This window comes from Pinus tabuliformis, chromosome 9 (genome assembly GCF_031772625.1).
Source record: "Pinus tabuliformis cultivar Carrire ecotype Pingquan chromosome 9, CPIR1, whole genome shotgun sequence".
NCBI lineage: Eukaryota > Viridiplantae > Streptophyta > Pinopsida > Pinales > Pinaceae > Pinus > Pinus tabuliformis.
In genome coordinates, this window is record NC_142307.1 from 804,903,072 (window position 1) to 804,923,599 (window position 20,528).

Genomic DNA, 20,528 nt, shown 5'->3' on the forward strand with positions numbered 1-20,528 from the left:
GAACATAAACCTTGAGATACCGAAATCAGCACATCATAAATCGCTATCACTATGAAATGAGTATGTATAAAAGGACAAGAGGAGGGACGTGAACTTTTCATCTTCGCTGTCATTATCTTTTTTGATCATTACTTGGGAGTAAGAACAAACGATTTATATCTATCTGTTGGGATCGTAAGACTTCTTCCACCATTCCCCGCTCTTAAGGAGTGCGGAACCACCCTTATGTGAAAATAAACAAGAGAGGTGCTCTGCAAAAGAAAACAAAAACAAAATATGAAAATTGTCAAATGCAGGATAGGGGGTCTCATTAAGAGCCGGCCTACCATGATCATAAGGATGGAAGCGAAGTGGCATTCCCATAACGGCCACCACACCAGGGATATGATCCGAAGGTAAATTAACAAGCAAACCTTGGAACAGGGGGTCTCATCGCGAGCCGGCCTGACCACGTTTCGCACCTACCTTGTGAATGGCATTATGGCTATCTGGTCACGAAGCCAGCATAATGGCCTGCATTTTGACAAAGCACTCTTTCGAATATACACAAAGGATCATGGTTCCGGAGGGTGAAATAAACAACTCTGCCAAGGTTATGAACACCTATTGGCAACAGAGCTCTGTTAATGGCATAGAAGTCGTAATATTTACACCAACAAGTATGATATTAAATCTTTCTGTCTCTTATATCCTTTGCATGTATCGTATGTCACACCCCAATATATCTATCGCATGAATATTACCACCGATCATGGCAACGAAACTGACAATGACTACTGGAGATTTCGTACAGTTGACAGACGTCCAATCCCCCGGTTCCTCATTATATCACGCAGGCTTATATAAAATGCGATCCACCTTTTTGCCTCGGTTTCAGCATTTCGTTGTTTTTTTTACAACATGGCATAATTTCATATGCTGTACTTGATGATTGCACTCCCGACTGGCTGTTGCTCCTCTCTTTGACGGCTGTGGGTAGCCTATCAGATCGCGAGGGGGGGGGGGAAGTAACCTCATTACTCCATGGATTACGTGGCTGCATACCATTCGGGCAAGATAATGTACGAAGGAATGACATGGTTTAACGGTATGATGCTTCCATCCTACGGAAATTTCCATCCACGATCTTTTTTTCTTTTTTTATTTTAGTTGCATGCTCAATGATCATCCTCTCTGCGTCGCAAACACCGCAAGCAGTTGTTGTTCCATTTCTGAGAAGAATCATGGGCGGAAAGACGGTCCGAAGTGAACCTCACAAGCTGACAGTTTCCGCCGCTGCTCGCGAAATTCTGGAAAACGTAGGGTGGTTGAATTACTTCAGCCGCCTGCAAGAATCAAATGAAGCTGTGGCGTTGGAATTCCTGCAGAATTTGCAGGAAAATTACTCCATAGTAGGAGGGAAGCGGATAGCGGTTACAGAGGATATTATCGCAGAAGTTTTAGGATTACCAGCTGCTGGACCCATATGGACGCCGAAGAAGGAAAGATTACAAAAAGCTATGGAAATTTTCCAAGACGAAGGCCAAAGCTTGACAGTCAAAGGGAAAGGAGTTCTGCCGGCAACACTAGGGGAACCCTGGACCGAGCTAGCGAAGACAGTACAAAGCTATATCACCTGCGAAGGGAGAAAAGACGTGGTAAGACCTCGTCACCTGAAACTTTTAGCTGTTTTAAAAGGAAAATGTTCTGTAAATCTCCCTGCACTTTTAAATTCGCTACTACATGACGCGGCCCAAAGCCTGAAAAAGGCCCAGCACATAGACACAGTCGTTAGCCACCATGGGCTGACTCGGTTGATAGTGAGCCATAGTCTCACTCAACAGCAAAGCACTTGGGAGGAACTGGTCGCAATAGTCGAAGGAGGATCGGCTGCACCACCCCCAAAACCTGAACAGTCCTCTAGCACGGCGGAACAATTAGAGAAACGCAAGAAGTCAGCAGCAGAAAGACATGCCGCTTCAAAACGGAAACAACCTCCCAATACGCCAGAACAACCAGAGAAACCCACAGAACCTGCTGGTACACCCGACCAACCTGAGAGGCCAAGGAAGTCAGCTCGGCTGGCCCGGATACGAGGAAGATTGGAAAGAGTTCAGGGAACAACGGCCCAGCCAATTGAAATTGCGGATGAACCTCCAGAACCAGAGGGAGGGCCCTCCGAAGGAAATGCTGAGCAATTGGAGGCCGAGACTGACCAGCCGGAAGGAGAAATTGAAAAAGAACATGAGCACTCTGAGGAAGAAATGGCCACCGGACAAAGCAACCAAGGAGATGAACACTCTGAGGGAGGAGAGGCCACCAAACAAGGCAATCAGGAAGAGGAAATTGCACAGCCAGGGGGTAGCCCGTTGCAAGACCCTCCAGGTGAGGAGGAATTGGCAGCAGTTCTGGCCAATATGGGAGAATATGGCCAGGCCTCCAGCACAAGAGGTGTCCCTGACGGTCCCACAGAAGAAGAATTACCCGAGGAAATGCATGCATAAGAGGCAGGGGAAGAAAACCTGCCTGGTTATGATAATGAAATGGAAGACAACAATCTGGGACAATCTGTCCCCAGGATGCCGGAAGATATCCCAGATAAAGAAGAAGCAAGCTTGAGAACCAAACCCTCTGCCGAGACAAGGGAAATTGCGAAATTAAGAAAGAAGCAACAGAGGTTGCTGGGCACTATAGCCAGACTCCGGCAGCAAATTCGAATGTTGAAAGCCAGTCTGAGAATACAAAAGACTGCAGGGAAAAGGAGGAGGACCACGGTAGCAAGAACCCCGAGGACAAGAATTCGCTTTGATGGTCGAAACCCCATCAGGAGACCTACTGCCGAGGAACAGTCTGTTGTTCCAAATAATAATGAGGAACAGGGTGTTGTTCCAAATGACATGGAGGAACAAACTGCTGTTCCAAATAGCGCGGAGGGACAGACTGTTGTTCCATCTGGCCTTGAAGAACGAATGGATATTCCAATGGAACAGCAAGAGGCTCCGATGGCAGGAAGACCACAGCAACCCTTCATTCGCATTAAGAAGGAAACAAAAAACAAAGAAGTCCAAACAGAAGCACCACCCTCGGGCGTAATTCGGGTCCTAAACTCCAAGCAACGTAATAGGAAGGTCCAGGTTAAACTTCCAGCCTCTACGGCTGTGTGGAAGAAGGACCCAAAAACCAGAACCTTGCATAAAATGATGAAGGAAGCCCAGCAGGAAGCCGAACAGTTGCGAGAACAGACAGTCCCCAAGGAAAGATACGAAGAGCTCCAACAGCAACTTCGAGACATCAGTCAGTCTGAGAGCCAGGCCTTTGAAGGATGGCAGAAGGAGCAGGAAAAGGTTGCTAAGGTAACTCGTCGATTAGATATTGTTGTTAAGCAGATGGACACTGTTTGTTCCTTATATAATGACGTTTTAACTTGTAGGGCCCCTGCTAAAAATTATGCTTTATTTTTGCTTGAATGATATCTGAGATTAAAAATAAAAGCTGTTAGGGCAGGAGCACCTATCCATATCAACACTGTTAATGATTTTATAGACTGTTGCAAGCACTATGGAGTTAAAGTTCAAAGGTTATTATGCGAGTTTTACCTGCACAATCTTGTGCTAGACCAGGAAACTGATTTAAATCCTGACACTTTTGTTGGCGATATACAATTCTAAGCCTTCATCTCATTTGGGGTTAATCAGGTGAAATGGCTCAGAGCTTATAACACCTTTCAGAGACAAGAAAATAGCCTAGACTTGTGGATACGAGCTGAACCTAGAGACCCAATGACGCTATGGAGAGAGCATAGGAGTCTTATGAGGATCCCAGGTGTTATTGAGATAATAGGACCCATGCACAAAGACTTGATCCGAAATGGTCTGGAATATTTCCTGACTATTAAAGATCTTGCCCTCGATGCTGCAAAATTTCGATACCGGACCTCTAGTCCAAGCATCCAGCTCAGGGAACCATTCAAATATGAGAATTTTGAGTTGGCTGCCAGCCGATTGAACCTTTATGGGGAACGGATTCTGCAAGCAGGGCCATCCTGGTTAGGGTATCGATTTCGCAGTCCAATTATTTGGCACCCTGCACCCGGATATCAGGCCTTATATGAGATGCCTGCAGATCAAATAGATCAGTTCTTTGACCATCTAGTTGCTCATAACGGTTGCCGGCCTCCTCACGAGATCCCTTCTCCGGCCTAGTCTCTCACCGCCTTGCATGTCAACTACAATGTTTTCATGAGGCCATGAAACAGGGTAAGCAGGGGGGTGTGTGGAGCACCTGGAAGGTATGCTTTTGGCTAGCAATCTAGTGGTTTTTCAATAATAATTGTAACCTTTTCTGCATTATGAGTTCAAAGAAGATAAAGGGTTTTGATAAAATGTGCAAAAATAGACAAAGGAAGCTCAAGTGCTAATAATTGACGTTTTCTATGCAGGAAGACATGCGAGCAAGGAGTTCCCGCCCAAAAGCGAAAAGAAAAGGGAAAATAACTACTATCCCTCCAACGGGGAACCGGATGCGGACAAGATCAAGTAAAATTAGAGCCTAATAGCCCAGAGAAAGAATGCAGGATACTGAGTCAGAGAACGCAAGAAGGGAAAGAGAAGAATCGAACGATTAGCGAATCCCTCAGGATCTTTGATCCTGAGGGATCGCTGCTTTAACTTATCTTTTGATTATCTAGATACCTCCGTCATTTCTGTTATATAAAGGCACCACGCCATTGAGCGCGGGGACGACTGTTTTTGTAATTCTAAGTTTCAGAACCAATTGTGATCATTGAGTCTCGCTGAGACCTGACTTTGTTATACTTTTGTTGATGCGATTAATATAAAAGACTTGGTGTTCATTTCGTCTTTGCGTCTGGAGTAACTTAAGGCAGTGTTCCATTGGCATCTAAGGGCCCAGCTCCGAAGGACACTTGCTTTTGTATTATTATACTGTGATTTGTGTGTGGTTTGTTTATTTCCATTATTTAAGTAATCTGATACATCTTTTATGTGATATACTATGCTTCATTATAATTGATATCTGAATGAGTTCTTTATCTCATGTCCCTGCATTGTATAAGTGGATCTATTCGAATTGCATCTCTCAGCTATTTCTGTAGTGGAATGTTGGTATGAATGTTATTGTTATCAGATCCATGTGAAATAGTATTTGTAAGACTTGAAAGCAATATTACTTCGTTCAGAAACATAGTCATATCATCCATTATTCTCAGATTGCTATAGTAGTATAGAACATGTACATACGGTTGAGGATTGTTGTTCCATTTTATTACTGCTGTTCCATTTCATTATTGTTGTTCCATTTTATTACTGCTGTTCCATTTCTTTACTGCTGTTCCATTTCCAGACTGCTGTTCCATTTTACTTTCCGCTGCTTGATTTACCTGCCTTTGTTGTTCTTAGTGTGAGAGCAGGCCTAAGGCTGTAGTGAGCCTTAGCAAGACACTGCTTAGCCCCAGACCTATAAGTCCATGCTCTGATTTCCTTTCTTTATCAGTTTCTAAAGGGATGGGTTATTGCTTCCGTACCCTTGACTGATCAACCGCCTTGTGTGATTCTATCTTTTGGGTTAGTTTAGTTACAGCTTAGCATCTGTTTCCTTTCAAATCATTAGAACACTATACTATCGAGCATTACTCGGACAAATAGCCTCGGATTGAGCTACTCCTTGCAATAACAAAACATTCCCGGATTGACTTATTAATGTGGAATAATTAGTGGTGTGAGAGACCCTAGTTATAGCTCTACAATGACTACACTAGAATGTGTTGGGTTTATTTATTGAAGAACAAATTTGAATCATTTGAAAAAATTAAGGACCTTCATGAATGGATTGAAAATAATGCATAATATCATATTGGATTTATTCGTACTGGTAATGGAAGATAATATACATCAAATGAGTTTGAAATCTATCTTCTCCAATATGGGATCAAACATCAAAAAACCGTGCCTTATAATCCCCAACATAACAAAGTAGTTGAGAGAATGAACATGACAATCTTGAATATGGTACATTCCATGATGCTTTTCAAGAATTTTAAACTCATGTTTTCGGATGATTAGTTCTACGTGTCGTGTATATAAAGAATAGTTGTCCATATAATGCTATAAAAAGCAAGACTCCCTATGAAATGTGGTATGGCCACATTCCTTCAATGATTCATCTTAAGGTTTTTGGTTCCATCTATCATGACTTGATACCTAAGGAACAAAGAAATAAACTCGATGAAAGGAGTCACAAATGTATCTTCTTTGGGTATTCAAATACCTCAAAATTATTTCGTCTCTATGATTAGATGCATAAGAAGTTTATAATATCTAGATATGTGATCTTTCTTGAATCTTCCAAGACTGACAATGTTGTTGAATGACCACATGGTCCCTTGGATATATTCAAACATGCACAATATTTTCAAGATTTTGATAATCAGATTCCACATCTTGAAGGGGAGATCCCTATATTGGATCAATCTATGGAATTTTATTCTGAATCACTCTCTCCCTCGCATGAAGATCTAACCACTCATGACACTTTGAGTAATGTGAATGACAAAATTTGGAGACTAAAAGTTGATTCAACCCTATCTTAGTCAAGTGAGTACCCCGAGCCCTCTATGAAAGGTCCTCCAAAATGGCCGACAAAGACACTTGAAAGTGTTTTTCTTGACGAGGTCGGAAAGGTAGGAACAAGAATCACAACAAGATAAGCTAGAGGGGATGAAGACGATCCCGACTCATCTCTTGATATGGATGTTTCTTATGATTGTGAACTGAATTTATCTACATATTTCGAACCAAATTCCTTCAAAGAATTTTCTTCTCATGATGAATGGAAAGAAGTGATGGATAAAGACTATAATTCTTTGATAAAAAATGGCACCTGGAAGTTGGTTGATCCTCCATTGGGAACCAAACCAATAGGCTACAAGTGGGTCTTCAAAAATAAGTATAAATAATATAGCTCACTTGACAAGCACAAAGCCAGGCTTGCGGAAAAACATTTTTCACAGAAGGAAGGGTTCAACTATGAGGAGGCTTTCCCCCCATAGAAAAATCGTCTACCATGTAGATTCTCTTTTCCTTAACAACTCATAATAGTTGGAAAGTCCATCAAATGGATGTAAAAACTGCTTTCTCGAATGGAGATCTGAGAATGTTTTTATGTTCCAACCAAAAGGATTTGTTGTGAAGGGTTAGGAACATAAAGTATGAAAACTTGTAAAATCCTTGTGTGGTCTCAAGAAAACACCATGAGCCTAATACGGGAAATTAGCTAAGCATCTTCTGAATCTTGATTTCAAACGTTATGATCTTGATCATGCAACTTTGTTTGTCAAGAAAGTTGGAAAAACAATTTTATAACTTTTGGTGTATGTAGATGATCTTTTGAGGAAAGGGAATAGTGAGAGCTACATTTCATCCATAAAGAAAGAATTGAGGAAAGGTTCTGAAATGACATATTTTGGTTATGTTCACTACTATATTAGTATTCAAATAACCAATCTAAAGTTTATATTCCTCTCTCAAAAGAAGCACATTAGAGATCTTATGAATAGGTTTAACATGGCTGAGTGAAATCCTTTCACTACTCTGATAGAACAAAACTTAAATCCCACATCCACTGAAGGGAAATAATTTGAGGATGCAACAAAGTACATAAAACTCATAGGAAGTCTCAACAACCTGACTACTACCAAGCCATACATTTCATTTGTTGTTCGAATCCATTACAGGTTTATGAAAAAGCCTTGTCAGGGTCGTTGGTCTACTACAAAAAGAGCTCTAAAGTACTTGAATGGATCTCAAGACTTTGGACACAAGTATACACAAGTTGGTGACTTCAGCTTGATCGAATAATCTGATTCAGATTTTGATGGAGATACAGAAACTGGGGTATCTACTTCAGGTTATGTTATGAGTCTTTGATCAGGAGCTATCTCCTAAAGATCACAAAAATAGTCAGTTTTAGCATATTCCACAACTCAGGCAGAATATGTGGCAACAACTGAAGCAATGAAGGAAATTATGTGGCTTGGGAAAATTCTGGAAGATTTGCAAGAAAGACAAGTACCTTCAACTCCTCTTTTGATTGAAAACACTTCTGAGATAAAGTTACCTAAGAACCCAATGTTCCATGATCGAATGAAGCATAACAATAAAAAATACCATCTCATTCGAAACCATTTTGAGGCCAAAACAATTCACCTACGATATTATTCCACAAATGAGTAGATTGCAGACATCATCACCAAAGCACTTGGAGGGAAAAGTTTGAAAGATTCAGAATGATGCTTGGACTCACCAACATCCCTTTAGATTAAGGGGCTAAATGTTGACACCTAATCTTTGGGATTAGGAATCCTATTTAAATATTATAAATAGAAAAGTATATGAATTTGGAATATGAAGAGACATTGGAAGATGAAACCTAATAGTCTCAGTTTCCTTGCATAGAGTCATATTATATCTTAACACAAATACAACAAGTTCATTCAAAGTTAATCCTAGCCTGACACTCTACAAGTGTTCTTTGTTAATATTCTTTACTATCTTTTATGTGCATCACCTTGGTATGTGAATATAGTAATCCTTCTTATGAATACCATTCATGGAAAGGAAAAATATGTCTTAAAACATCTATTCTATCACTACCTATCTGATAGAATGATTTGCTCATGATAGGCCTGTGAGAGGGTTCAAAGAATAAGGCTTGATTAAGAGGGCACAATAAAACTCATCAGCATCTTAGAAAGGATCCACTATTCATTTTTATTGCACAATTCACTATGAGAAGGAGCTCTACTGGGTCCAACATTGTGGGGGAAGCCAAAGGCATAAGGTGGAAAGATTCATGCTTCAAGCTTCGGCTGTGCACTCCAAAGAAAAGAGAGGAAAACTTTAAAATGTAGTTTGACTAGTCAAGGGTGAGTGGATATCTCCTTCAACCTTCCCTACTATGCCATGTCATCAGAGGAGTGGTCTAAGGAAGGCTAGGGTGCATGAATGCATTCGGAAGGAGGAAAGGTTAAAGGTTCAACCTTCGGGACTGCGCTATGTGCTTAAAGGGAAAAGAGACTTCTAGAAGAGCATAATTTGACTAGTCGAAGGAAGAGATAAGGCTTCCTTTTGCCTTCCCTACTACACCATGCAATTTAGAGGAAGAATTTAAGCAAGGCATGGGCACAAATCAAATTGGGGAATAGCGAATGTTGAGGTTTCAGCCTTCGGGAGTGCGCCATGCGCTACAAGGAAGAAAAGCTTGAAAGAGGGCACAATTTTTGTCAATAAGTGATCACTGTTGATTTTTAATGCACTTTTCATCCTAGGATAGCACAGTTTGACCCAACAGTGGGTGGTTGACCATTTGGAGTGTGATTTTCCTTAAGGGTATCCATAGGGGTGTAACCAATTTCCTAGGAGGGTTTTCACTACACTGGGAGGATAGAAGGATCTTTGTATTGCATGGTTTGCCTCTGCAAGAGGGTGAAAGAGGTCCATGTTGTTATCTAGGAATTATCTATGTGTCATGCAAGGAAGAGGTAACCAAAAATTAGTGTAGTGAGTTAGTATAAGCATGGAGGGTCAAGTGACTACCCTTGGGAGGATCATAATGCGAAACAAATTTGGGGTAATCTTGAGAGGGACTTATTGCAAAAATATTTGGTAGTATGATTGCACAATTGAGGCCCATGGATAGGTTGAGTTCCACACTTAGTAAGATGGCTAATGGATTCAAAACTTGCACTGGGATGAAGGACCAGTAAGGGCTACGAAATGGCTAAGTGTGCCATAGACAGAGTAAAAGAGGAAAATGCATCTGGATATGACTCAGTCTTGGATCCAACACATAAAATCATCAATAAAAGCCAAAATAATACACAAGACTCATGAATGAAAATCACAACTCGAAAAAAAATAAAGAAACTTATTTCTAAGCGTGACAATTGAAGTGATACCTTATGATACTTAGAACACAAGTTCCGACAACTGTGATGCTTGTGGCCAAAAGGTGCACTAAGTTGTAGGAATGTGTCTAGAACATCTTATAATGATATGTAAGAACATATGATGTAGAAGAGTGTTTCAAAAATAACTTTTGTGGTGTGAAAAAGTGTGACACATGCAGGCGTGAAAGTGACACTTGAAAAATGAAAATGACCTCAAAAGGTACACATGTCAGAGTGAAGAAAACATGAAAATGACACTTATTAAAGTGAAAAATAATTAAAAGTGTTAACCATGAATGTGAAAATGATACTTGTGAAAGAGAAAGTGCACAAAAGAGACAATTGAGAAAAATCACTGAAATAAAAGTACAAATGCAACCAAAGTGAGGGAGACTGCCAATAAAGGTGCACAATGATTTTCATCATGATTTAAGCATAGCACGAGAACTGTCTTGATAAATGGTTCTATTTTTGTTCAATATTGCATAAAGTAAGTGTTCTCATGAACTCATCTTGTGCATGTGATTGAAAATGACTTGACAATTTGAAACTAGGAAAAGGACTTAAATTCTTTTCAAAAATCCAAATGACCATGGAGTAAATATAGATTGACAGATCGTAAGATACATAATAGGCTAAAAAATTAAAGTGTGAGAAAATTATTGGAGGGTGTTGATTGCAGCGACAACAATTCCTTAATGCATTAAGTAGACTAATAAGAATGTTCACTTAGGGAAGCCAAAGTGCATCGTAACCTTTCATGTAGTGCTTGATGTCTGAAGATGAAAATTTAATTAATAGGGTTATGACATGTGAAGGCTCTCCAATAGTTATCCATTTGAGTACAATTCGTTTAGATTATTCCTTCTGGCTAGATGATTATCAATTATAGAGGCAAGGTATGCTGAAGAAGAGACTTAGGGACAACCTGTATGAATCTTGTCATCATTACAGAAGCAAGGTATTCTTTGAGTTTATTTCTCAGTGATCAAACCTCTTATACATGACAATTAAAATAGGGTTCCCATTATAGTAGTAAAACAATAGAACCATACTTTCATATACCTCCACACATAAAGTGTAGTGTTTGTAAGATTACACTCTAAGATAGACAAATTTATGTTCTAAACTTAATGCCAATAAATTCACCCAAAAAATACAATATATAAAATCTCTAGGAGGAATATCTAATTCGAATTAGGTTTAGGTTCCATGTGCATGTACTCAATTAACTACAAAGGCATTTTCCCTAGTTGCAAAGGAAGTCAAAATTAGACCCAGAAACATAAAATTAGTAAAGTATCAAATAATGGGGTGAACCAGAAGTAAGTGGAGTTATGAATCAATTAGAATTGTTTCTTCACTCTCACATGCAAAATATTAACTAGTTAAGCTCAAAAATTTGACTAAAATCTACTAACAAGGGTTAGTTAGGTAGAGCAAGTGCATACTCACTATACCAAGGCCTAAGTTATTATGAATTAATGGAGTGGATTTATCTATGTCATGCTCTAACCAATGCCTAACCAACACCAAATGTGCTCCTAGGTGACAACCAACAATGTAAACTTTGAAACGGGAACTATAAACTCAAAACGGGAACTCTGGCAAACAAACCCCAAAAAAACATCAAAAACAGTGCTAAAAACAAAAAGTGTTGATGCTGGAATAACACCTTTTTTTTTCTTGGGTAAATTTTCAACATGTTTTAAAAATGGCGGTGAAAACCAATTTTTTGAAGAAAAAGTATCCAAAAAACACCCTCAAAACGAATAGTGTTGATTCTGGAAGAACACTTTTTTTTTTCAAATGTAAAATTTCAACATTTTGAAATAATAGCGTAAAATATTTTATCATGACCCTGAAAAACATTAAATTTAAAAAAAGTAATGAAAACATGAAATAAAAAAAAAATAAAACAATGAAAAACACAAAACAAAAAAAAGTTTAAAAAACTAAAAAAACATAAACTAAGATATATACTAAAAACAAAACACAAAATAAAAATATAAAACTTAAAAAAAAATCAAATATAAAAAAAATATATATCAATCATAAAAATGTAAAAAAAAAAAAATTAATGGTAAAAATTAAAAAACTAAAAAAAATAATAAATTATAAACAAATAAATAGTGAAAATAAAAAATAAAAAAATAAAAAATATCTTGTAAACCATCAAAAAATTGGCAAAAGAAAAAAAAACTATGGAAAAGAAAAAAAAACATTTAAAAAAACTAAAAATTAAGTAGGTAAAAATAGAAAAATAAAAAAAAAATTAAGAAAAACAAAAAAAAATTAAAAACAAACTAGATTTAAAAAAAAATAGAAAAATAAAAAAATAAAAAATAAAAAAAGTTAAAAAGAAATTATCTCACATATCAAAATAGAATTTGGAAAAAAAATAAATTTATATATATATATAATATATATATATATATATATATATATATATATATATATATATATATATATATATATATATATATATATATATATATAAGACAAAAATAAAAAATAAAAAATGTTAAAAAAAAATTATGTCATAAACCCTAAAAGAATTTGGAAAAAAAAATTTATATATATATATATATATATATATATATATATATATATATATATATATATATATAATTAAGTAAGTAAAAATAGAGAAATTAAGAAAAAGACATTAGCAAAAACTAGGAAAAAAAATAAAACTCGCATTTTATTTTGCTTTCATGAGAATAACTAAGCTAAAACTCAATCCAAAAGGGTTTAAACGCTGCCCAATTATACTTACATGCCCATCAGGAGAAATTGCAAGATAAAGCACTCTGAGGGTGTGGCCTGTTAGAGTCGCAAGCTGTCAAAATAAAGTATATGAGGAATTTTAGGAAGTGATAAATACTCCAGGAAAGCTTCAAAAGATTAAGTAATGTGCACAAATTACAAAGATGCGCATGTCAATTGGAATGGATAGGACAAGGCTCGTATAAAAGGCAAAGAAAGGAACATAACAATCATATTATAAAAAGTACAAGCTTGCTTACTTTCGACATAGTTGGGTATCGCCACACAATAATTTGGTTCTGAGAATAACCATGGGTGCTCACAAGCTCATTGACATTCTTAGACCATACAAGGTTACAAACCTGCAAATTGAAACATTTTATAGGATAAAGAACTAGAGAACAAACAACCATGTAGGAGTATCCTCTTAATCAAAACCTCAGAAAGACATACCTGACTACCAGTATCCACACAATTTAAGGAAGTATTGGTTGCTGTGTTCCAGAAACGAATGCAGCGATCTGTTGTTCCACCTCCAAAAGCAAGAAGACCATGCTGATGGGGAGACCAGGCAATGGCCTTTACAGCAGCTGTGTGCTCATTATATTTCAGCACTGGTTGTTGAGATTGTTGGTTCCATACAAAAAGCTAGACAACACATGCTTCGGCTTAGAATTCATCCTTATGTATAGGTGAACGCATAAACTGTGGATCTTGATTAAAGAAGGGTCTGAAGCTTGTTTTACCTGGTTATCATTTCCACCCGATGCAAGTTCCCGGTTGTCATAGGACCACTTCAGCCCACAAACCTGAACCCACAGATGCAAAATTGTTAAACATTAAACAATAAAACTCCTATTAAAAATCAAGACCATATTTTATCAATGCAACAAAAACATGATGCTGATCAAAGGAGAAGAAGACAGATTTATTCGAATGGAATCACACATTAATCAACATAAAATAAGCAAGAGAAAGCCGAAGAGGTTTACCTCTGACTTGTGGCCAGAAAATTTACTGACAAAGTCATCTTGAGCTCGAATGTCACGCTGAAGAATGTTTCTATCTCTACTACCAGATGACAATATGTGAGAATTCCAAGCTAAAGTCCCTACTCTGGTACAATGACCTTCCATGGTCCGAACCTGCTTACAATGAGCCGCATCCCAAATCTGCACCCAAGGTATGGTTAGATATTGTAGATACAACAATGGCTCCTGTAATGTTGTAGTTACCGGAAGTTTCAGTAAATTCCAATGCACAACAAAGTAAAAGAAATTCATGACAGAGTGATGAACCTGCCACCAAAACAAAACAGTGTTGCAAAGAAAAATTACCTGAACACCACCATTGTTTGTTCCAACAGCAAGATATGTCCCCCGTTGAGTCCATGCAACAGAACAGACATTGTCGTCCAAACCTAAATCGCATAGTTTTGTCACCTATGAAATTTCACAGGATGTGGAAGGTGAGGCCCATGTCAATGTGAATCTAATCATGGTTAGGAACAAAACAATAACCAACACAATATAAAGTAAGTCGAGAATTTCAGCTTGAAATATACCACTCTTGAATCACAGTCTTTGCTACAAAACAAAAAAGAAAGTTGGGATATTCTAGAGTTAGTATAAGCTATACAACCTTACTACTACTAGCACTCCATAGGTAAACACATGCACTTAACCCCACTGCAAGTATGTTATGAGATGACCAATCCACAAGATTTAGATAAAAATCATCTTGAAGAGCAGGAGCATCCAAGACCTGCATAAAACAAAAGGCAGCAACTCTTAAGTCCCTAATAGTTTTTAACTTGAAGAAAAATAAGAAAACTAAATAAGACCGATTATTTCACAATTGCAATAATTGTCTAGCTCGCTTATAACTTAAGACAAGTAAATCATCTAGAATTGCAAATAAACATAAATGTTCTCTGGAGAGTGGCCCAAACTAAGAGGTGCAGGCAGGGCTCGTAGAGGCAGCCAACACCTCTGCATAGAAGCTTTCCTAACATCGAAGATCGACAAACTACTAAAAGACCAGAAATATCTAGTATAGCACTCCTGTCCACAAGGATTATGTTGGGCATGGGAAGAAGCAAAAGCCCTCTACACCAACTACTAGAGCTACAGCAGTTAAGTGAGAGGACTGCCTGAGAGAGTCATATTACGTAGAGTTGTCTAATGTTTCATTATAAATTGGTTCGAGTTGCACTGTTCATATACAACCTCTAATCTGTGAGACTGTGCCTATGTGGATGTAGACGATTCAAAGTCATCCAAAACAACACAATGTATCCACTGCCTAGCCATTGGCAGAAGGAGAACAATTGCAAAATGCCAAGAATTTCAAGTATCTATTAGCTGTGCACACATCACCTATTAAATCTCTAACACTATACACTGAACATCCATAGAAATTAAATTTGGGCATCATCTGTTGACGACAATAATGGAAAATTTTGCTTTGAAGGAGATATAGTTATAGAGATGAGCAACCATGCAACAAACCCTCTACACCAAGTACTGAAATTAATATGATGAACCAGCCATGGGGCAGCTTAAGTATTAGAGCATTGTCTGGGATTTAGAGGCATGTTATGTACAGTTGTCTAATATTTCCAGAATAACTTGGTTCAAGTTGAACTGTGCATGTATTGCCTCTAATCTGTTAGACTGTGCCTATGTGGCTGTGTCTATATCCACGGTCATCAAAAGAACCTCTCGTCCCAAGAGTGTATCTATTTCCCATCCATTGGCAGCAAGTGAACAATTCCCCAAATGCCAAGGATCTCTACTATCGGTTAGCTGTGCCAGTGCCACCTATAACTAGACACTGAGCATCCATTGAATTGCAATTTGATCATCGTCTATTGAGAAAAGTAATGGAAATTTTTTTCATACATTGTATTGCAATTTAAGCATCACCTATCGAGGACAACAATGGCAAATTTTGCATTTAAAGGAGATGAAAGTTATAAAGATGAGTAACCATGCGGCAGAAGCAATGATGGGCAATGCCCATATCTGTCCAAGAGCTATTTTAGATGTTGGGTGTGTGCTCTTTTCTCTTGGAAAAATTTTGGACTGAACAATGGAACTACTAACGCGCAGGCCCCCCGCCCCCCGGCCGCCCGTGGTGGCGCAGCCGTGGGCGGAGGGGCCTGCGCGCAGGCCCTCCGCCCACGGCCGCGCCACCACAGGCGGCCGAGGGGCGGCGGCCCGAAACAATTTTTTTTTTTTTAATAAAAAACCAACCAAAAAATAATGCATTAATTTATTTTTTTTAATTTTAATTTTTTTTTTTTAATAAATTTTAAAATTTGATATTTCAAAAATGGGTTAAATTTTTTTTTAATTTTTAATTTTTATATTTTAATAAGTTTTTAAATTTGAAATTAAAAATTTAATTTTTTTTGAAAAAAAGTTAATTTTTTTTTTAATTATTTGTATTTATAAATTTTAAAATAAAAGTGTTAAAAAAAAATTTATAATTCTTTTAAATAAAAAAAAATGTTTATTTAAAAAAAATAATTTTAATTTTAATTTCTTTTAAATAAAATTTTTAGGTTCAATAAAAATAATTATTATTAACTTTAAAAAAAAAAAAAAAATATGCATTTTTGGGGTTTTTTTTTCATATAATTTTAATTTGTTTTATGGTTTTTTTTTTTTATAATTTGAATTAAAAAAAAAATCAAAAATAGTTATTTTTTTTATAAATTGTAAATGTTTTTTTATTTTTTTTTATTTATTTTCTCATTTGAAAAGACATATATTTTCCGCCATATTCATGTTTTTTTGGGTTTTTTTCTATAATTTGATTTTATTTTTGATTTTTTTAATATCAATTTTACTACTTTTTTATTTTTTTTCGTTAATTTTCTATTTATTTTTTTAAACTACTTTGTTTTTAATTTCTTTTATTTTTTTTCCTAGTTTTTTCTAATGTTTTATCTTAATTTCTCTATCTTTACTTACTTAATAACTATATATATATATATATATATATATATATATATATATATATATATATATATATATATATATATATTTAATTTTTGTTTTTTTCCAAATTCTTTTAGGGTTTTTGAGATAATTTTTTTTTAACATTTTTCTATTTTTTATTTTTGTCTTTTTATATATTTTTTTATATTTGTTTTTTAAAGACAATTATTTCATGTGGATTGAAAAATTAATTAAGGATGTATAAATATGTAGATTATCTAAAATTCAAACTATCGACTTTCTAATTTAAAAACGCAAAACAATAAAAACCCCACTAAAAAAAAATAAAAAATTAAGATAGAGAACAAGAAAATATGAATAAAATGACCACTTCAAAAACTATCAAATTTAGAAAATAATTTTTTACATTTCACACACTAGAAAACTAAAAGTCAAAAAATAGGTCTTTTGAAAAAAGGGTGTGATGCAGAATACTCACTTTTTAAAATCAGCATGAAAATCACTACCATTCTAAAACTTGATTTCATCCTTGAACATGAAAAAAAATTAAAGTTCCAAAAACCATGTTCTAAAAAAAACATGTGTATTCTGCATCACCACTTTTGAAAATCGGGTCATTTTTTTGCTATTTCTACGAAACGGGTAACAGTATCAGTTCCCGTTTCAAAGTTTACATTGTTAACCCCTAATAATAATAGAAAACCCAAAAAATAAAAAATGTGTCAAATGATAGGGAATGTCTAGTAGTGAAAGAAAAGTGTGTCATATGTGACCCTACTAATGTATGGAATAGGGCCTAATGATGGCTAGATTATAGGTCTTGATGAGGTCCTAATAAACTTATACTGAGTGTAATGTACCCCTGTTATCACTCAGATTTTCCCTGAAGTTGTAAGAAGAGGGAAAGGGGACCGAGGTAACCACAAAAAAACTTTTTGGTATAGAATCTAGCTAATCTGTGCCTAGAGGGGGTTCTCTCTTCAAGATTTAGCTTGGTTTTATAAGATATTAGGCTAGTTATGAAAGCTTGGGGGTTTTGATTGTGTTTGGTGGTGGAATTCAAGAGCAGATGGATAGAATAGAGTAGATCAGGCCATTGGGCTATGGAGTCAACTGCAGTTGGCTAAACTAGATTTGGATGATTCAGTAAAGGAGGGATTCACAGGGAAAGATAGTTAAACAAGGAACAAATGGTAACTTGAAAGAATGGAATGGCCTTGAAAGGGATGAAACGCAGTTAAGAATCCTTCGACATGCTTCAAATGAAGGGAAAATGAATCATCACTAATAAAAAGCAATGAAGAATTTTTACTAAATGATCAAAATGTTTAAAATAAGAAGAAAAGAGAAGTGAAGAATTCCTTAGCTATGATAGTTTAGAGGAAAACATCTAGAATAAAAATTATTTTAAAGACAGATTACAATTAAGCACTTTCTGAAATATACTTTTTCGTTTTAATATTCAGACATGAACACAAATGAAATATTAAACTAGAAAACACTAACACATGAGATATAGAATACTCATTTGTCGAATGTTTGACACATGAATCCTGTAAGAAAGTCCCTTGCTTTATTTCTTCATCCAGCCAGCCATACAAGAGTTGATCAACATCTTTTCTTTTCCGGAATAATAAGTCTATAAAAATTTCTAAGAATCCACCCTCAATACTCTGAATGAGGGAGTATTTATACAAAAATTTACAATAAAATATCTCTTAACAAAGACAAATATAATCTAGGAAGCCTAACTGTATGTTACATAAAAGTAGAGACAAATGGTCTCGAATATAGAAGATAAAAGTGAGTTGTTGCCTTGTTGTCCATGTTTTTGTGAATGAGTTGGAGGAAAGCCCTATGATTGAGCATCTTGTTGTCTTCTTTGTAATTTTGTGCTGGTTGTTCTGCTTTTCATCTTCTCACTGATACTCTTTGAACTGTTCTGATACTCTTTACCTATTTGATTGTTGTTCACCCTCTTTTACCAATATTTACTAAGGTAAATACTGGAAATTTATCATTTTCAAGGAAATTACAAAATTTCTATCATATCTGTCCACCAATCTTCCTTTGGTATTCTCGTCCTTTGAAGTTTCTTGAAGATTTCATCAGCCTCAGTGTATTTGACAAAATTAGGCTAAACTAGAAACAGATGTTTTATTCCATGTTCAACGTAGAAAAGTTTCTCTAGAGTGTCATAGAGAACTCTGCCTATAGGTAGTGTCTTTGGTGCAAATGGAGTAGCTGATGAAGTAGCTTGATTGTTTGCATACTGAGCCAATTTTTCCACATAGTCTTGATGCCTCATCAATTTATCATTTATTACTAAAGGACGGGGAAGTCCTTTGCTCTGCAAAATACCAAACATCTCCATAAAATCATTAATTTCTCCTTGCATGCTCTGGCATTTCCTTTCCAAATTCTGCATTAGACCTCTTTTATTCAATACCTTTTTTACTTCTAGGATAGTCCTAGTTCTATCATGTATATTCAGCTCCTCTAGCTGGTATCTATTTCTACTGTTCAAAAAATTTATTAGCCTGATAGCTTCCTTAGGCTTTCCACCTAACTCTTCGTTATTTCTCTGAATCTCTTGGAGAGAAAGTTGCACAAAATCAATATGTTCAAAAATTATTTGTATTGATGGCCAAGCATCATTTACTGACTGGGTGATGTTGGCCCAAAGAATCTTCCTAATGTCTGTTAAGGGCTTCTCAAAAGTGAGGTCTTTCTCTAATGTTTTTACCTACTGTGCCAAGCCTTTATTCTTCCTTACTTCTTCAGAAAAATTGATTTTTGAGACATCATATTTCTGTTCTAAAGTAAAAAAAAATTCCTTTACCTTCTGCAATTCTGAGACCTGTAGTTTCATCTCTTCCATTTACCTAATTAAATCCTCTGTACTCAAACCTAAAGTTTCTTCTGGTGCTGTTTATGAGCTTGTACCTGTGACTATCTCTGCCGTGACCAAGGGGAAATTTGGTGCCAGAGCTGCTCCAAGTGTTGAAGGGACGACTGTGGAGACCACTGGTATCACATTTTGAGGCTGAGAGGTCGACCCTCCTTGCCTGCTTTTCAATGATTTTTCCAATTCTTGTCTAGTATCCTTCAACTATTCATTAAGCTCGAGGACCAAGTCCATAAGATCTTCTTTAGAATTCTTCTGAACAACTTCCGCAGTTTGGGATGTCTTGATAGTGGCAACTTTAACTACTTTCTCAAGGTAGCTATGTCTTCATATTTTGTCTTAATCAAGGCCTCTATTGCCTTGAAATCCTTTGGGTTATGACCCAGTCCAATAACTAATTCTTCCAAAGATTAAATTCTATTATCTTTAGCCTAAAAGGAGGCTCTTTCTAGCTGTAATTGAGTAGTTGTATTATTCAAAAAAAAATTCTAATCTTTGGGCCATCATAGCTTTACTAGTCAATGTTGAATATACCATTTCCCCTATCTGCTTGTGTAATTCAATTTGGTCTAGGGGGTGGATGTCCTTGGCCATGACCTCAAAATCAGTTATGAGTTAGTCTGTTATTGACTGAGGCTGCTGTACCTTGGGCTTGAAGAAGCTCATCTGCATCTTGCCTTCTTTAATGTCATACGCTGACATCAACCTAGTTTGATTTGTGGGGGCCATATTCAAATACTAATCGTAGACTTGAGCCCTTAATGGTTCATTTTTAGCCTTTATTTCTTCAAATTTCTTCGTAATATCTAGATTCTCATTTACTAGAGGCCTGAAAGATGACACTTCTACACTTTGTTGCCTTTCTAGTTGCTATCTCTGTGAGCTAGAAGGTGTCCCACCTACTAGGAAAGTATGTTGGCTGTCTGCACCTTCTTTTCTT

The 20,528-nt window shown here is 36.3% G+C and overlaps 1 protein-coding gene across 1 annotated transcript; it reads right to left on the reverse strand.

The window, feature by feature from the left end:
* Positions 1–12,647: 12,647 nt before the first annotated feature.
* On the reverse strand, positions 12,648–19,561 carry LOC149151210 (B-type cell cycle switch protein ccs52A-like). Its single transcript, XM_089443092.1, has 8 exons — positions 19,523–19,561; positions 14,354–14,476; positions 14,050–14,154; positions 13,705–13,884; positions 13,459–13,521; positions 13,166–13,360; positions 12,973–13,074; positions 12,648–12,785 (listed from the first exon to the last, which is right to left on the reverse strand). Exons 1-8 carry the CDS (start codon positions 19,559–19,561, stop codon positions 12,648–12,650), a joined length of 945 nt encoding a protein of 314 aa, XP_089299218.1.
* Positions 19,562–20,528: the final 967 nt, after the last annotated feature.

What these genes read in the sequence shown, in the direction of transcription:
- LOC149151210 (XM_089443092.1), bottom strand. Translation starts at nt 19,561, where the DNA reads ATGGAAGAGATGAAACTACAGGTCTCAGAATTGCAGAAG. An exon ending in AGGTCTCAGAATTGCAGAAG is followed by an intron (nt 14,477 to 19,522) that starts GTAAAGGAATTT and finishes TGTTTTATGCAG; the next exon opens with GTCTTGGATGCTCCTGCTCT. An exon ending in GATACCCAACTATGTCGAAA is followed by an intron (nt 12,786 to 12,972) that starts GTAAGCAAGCTT and finishes TTATTTTGACAG; the next exon opens with CTTGCGACTCTAACAGGCCA.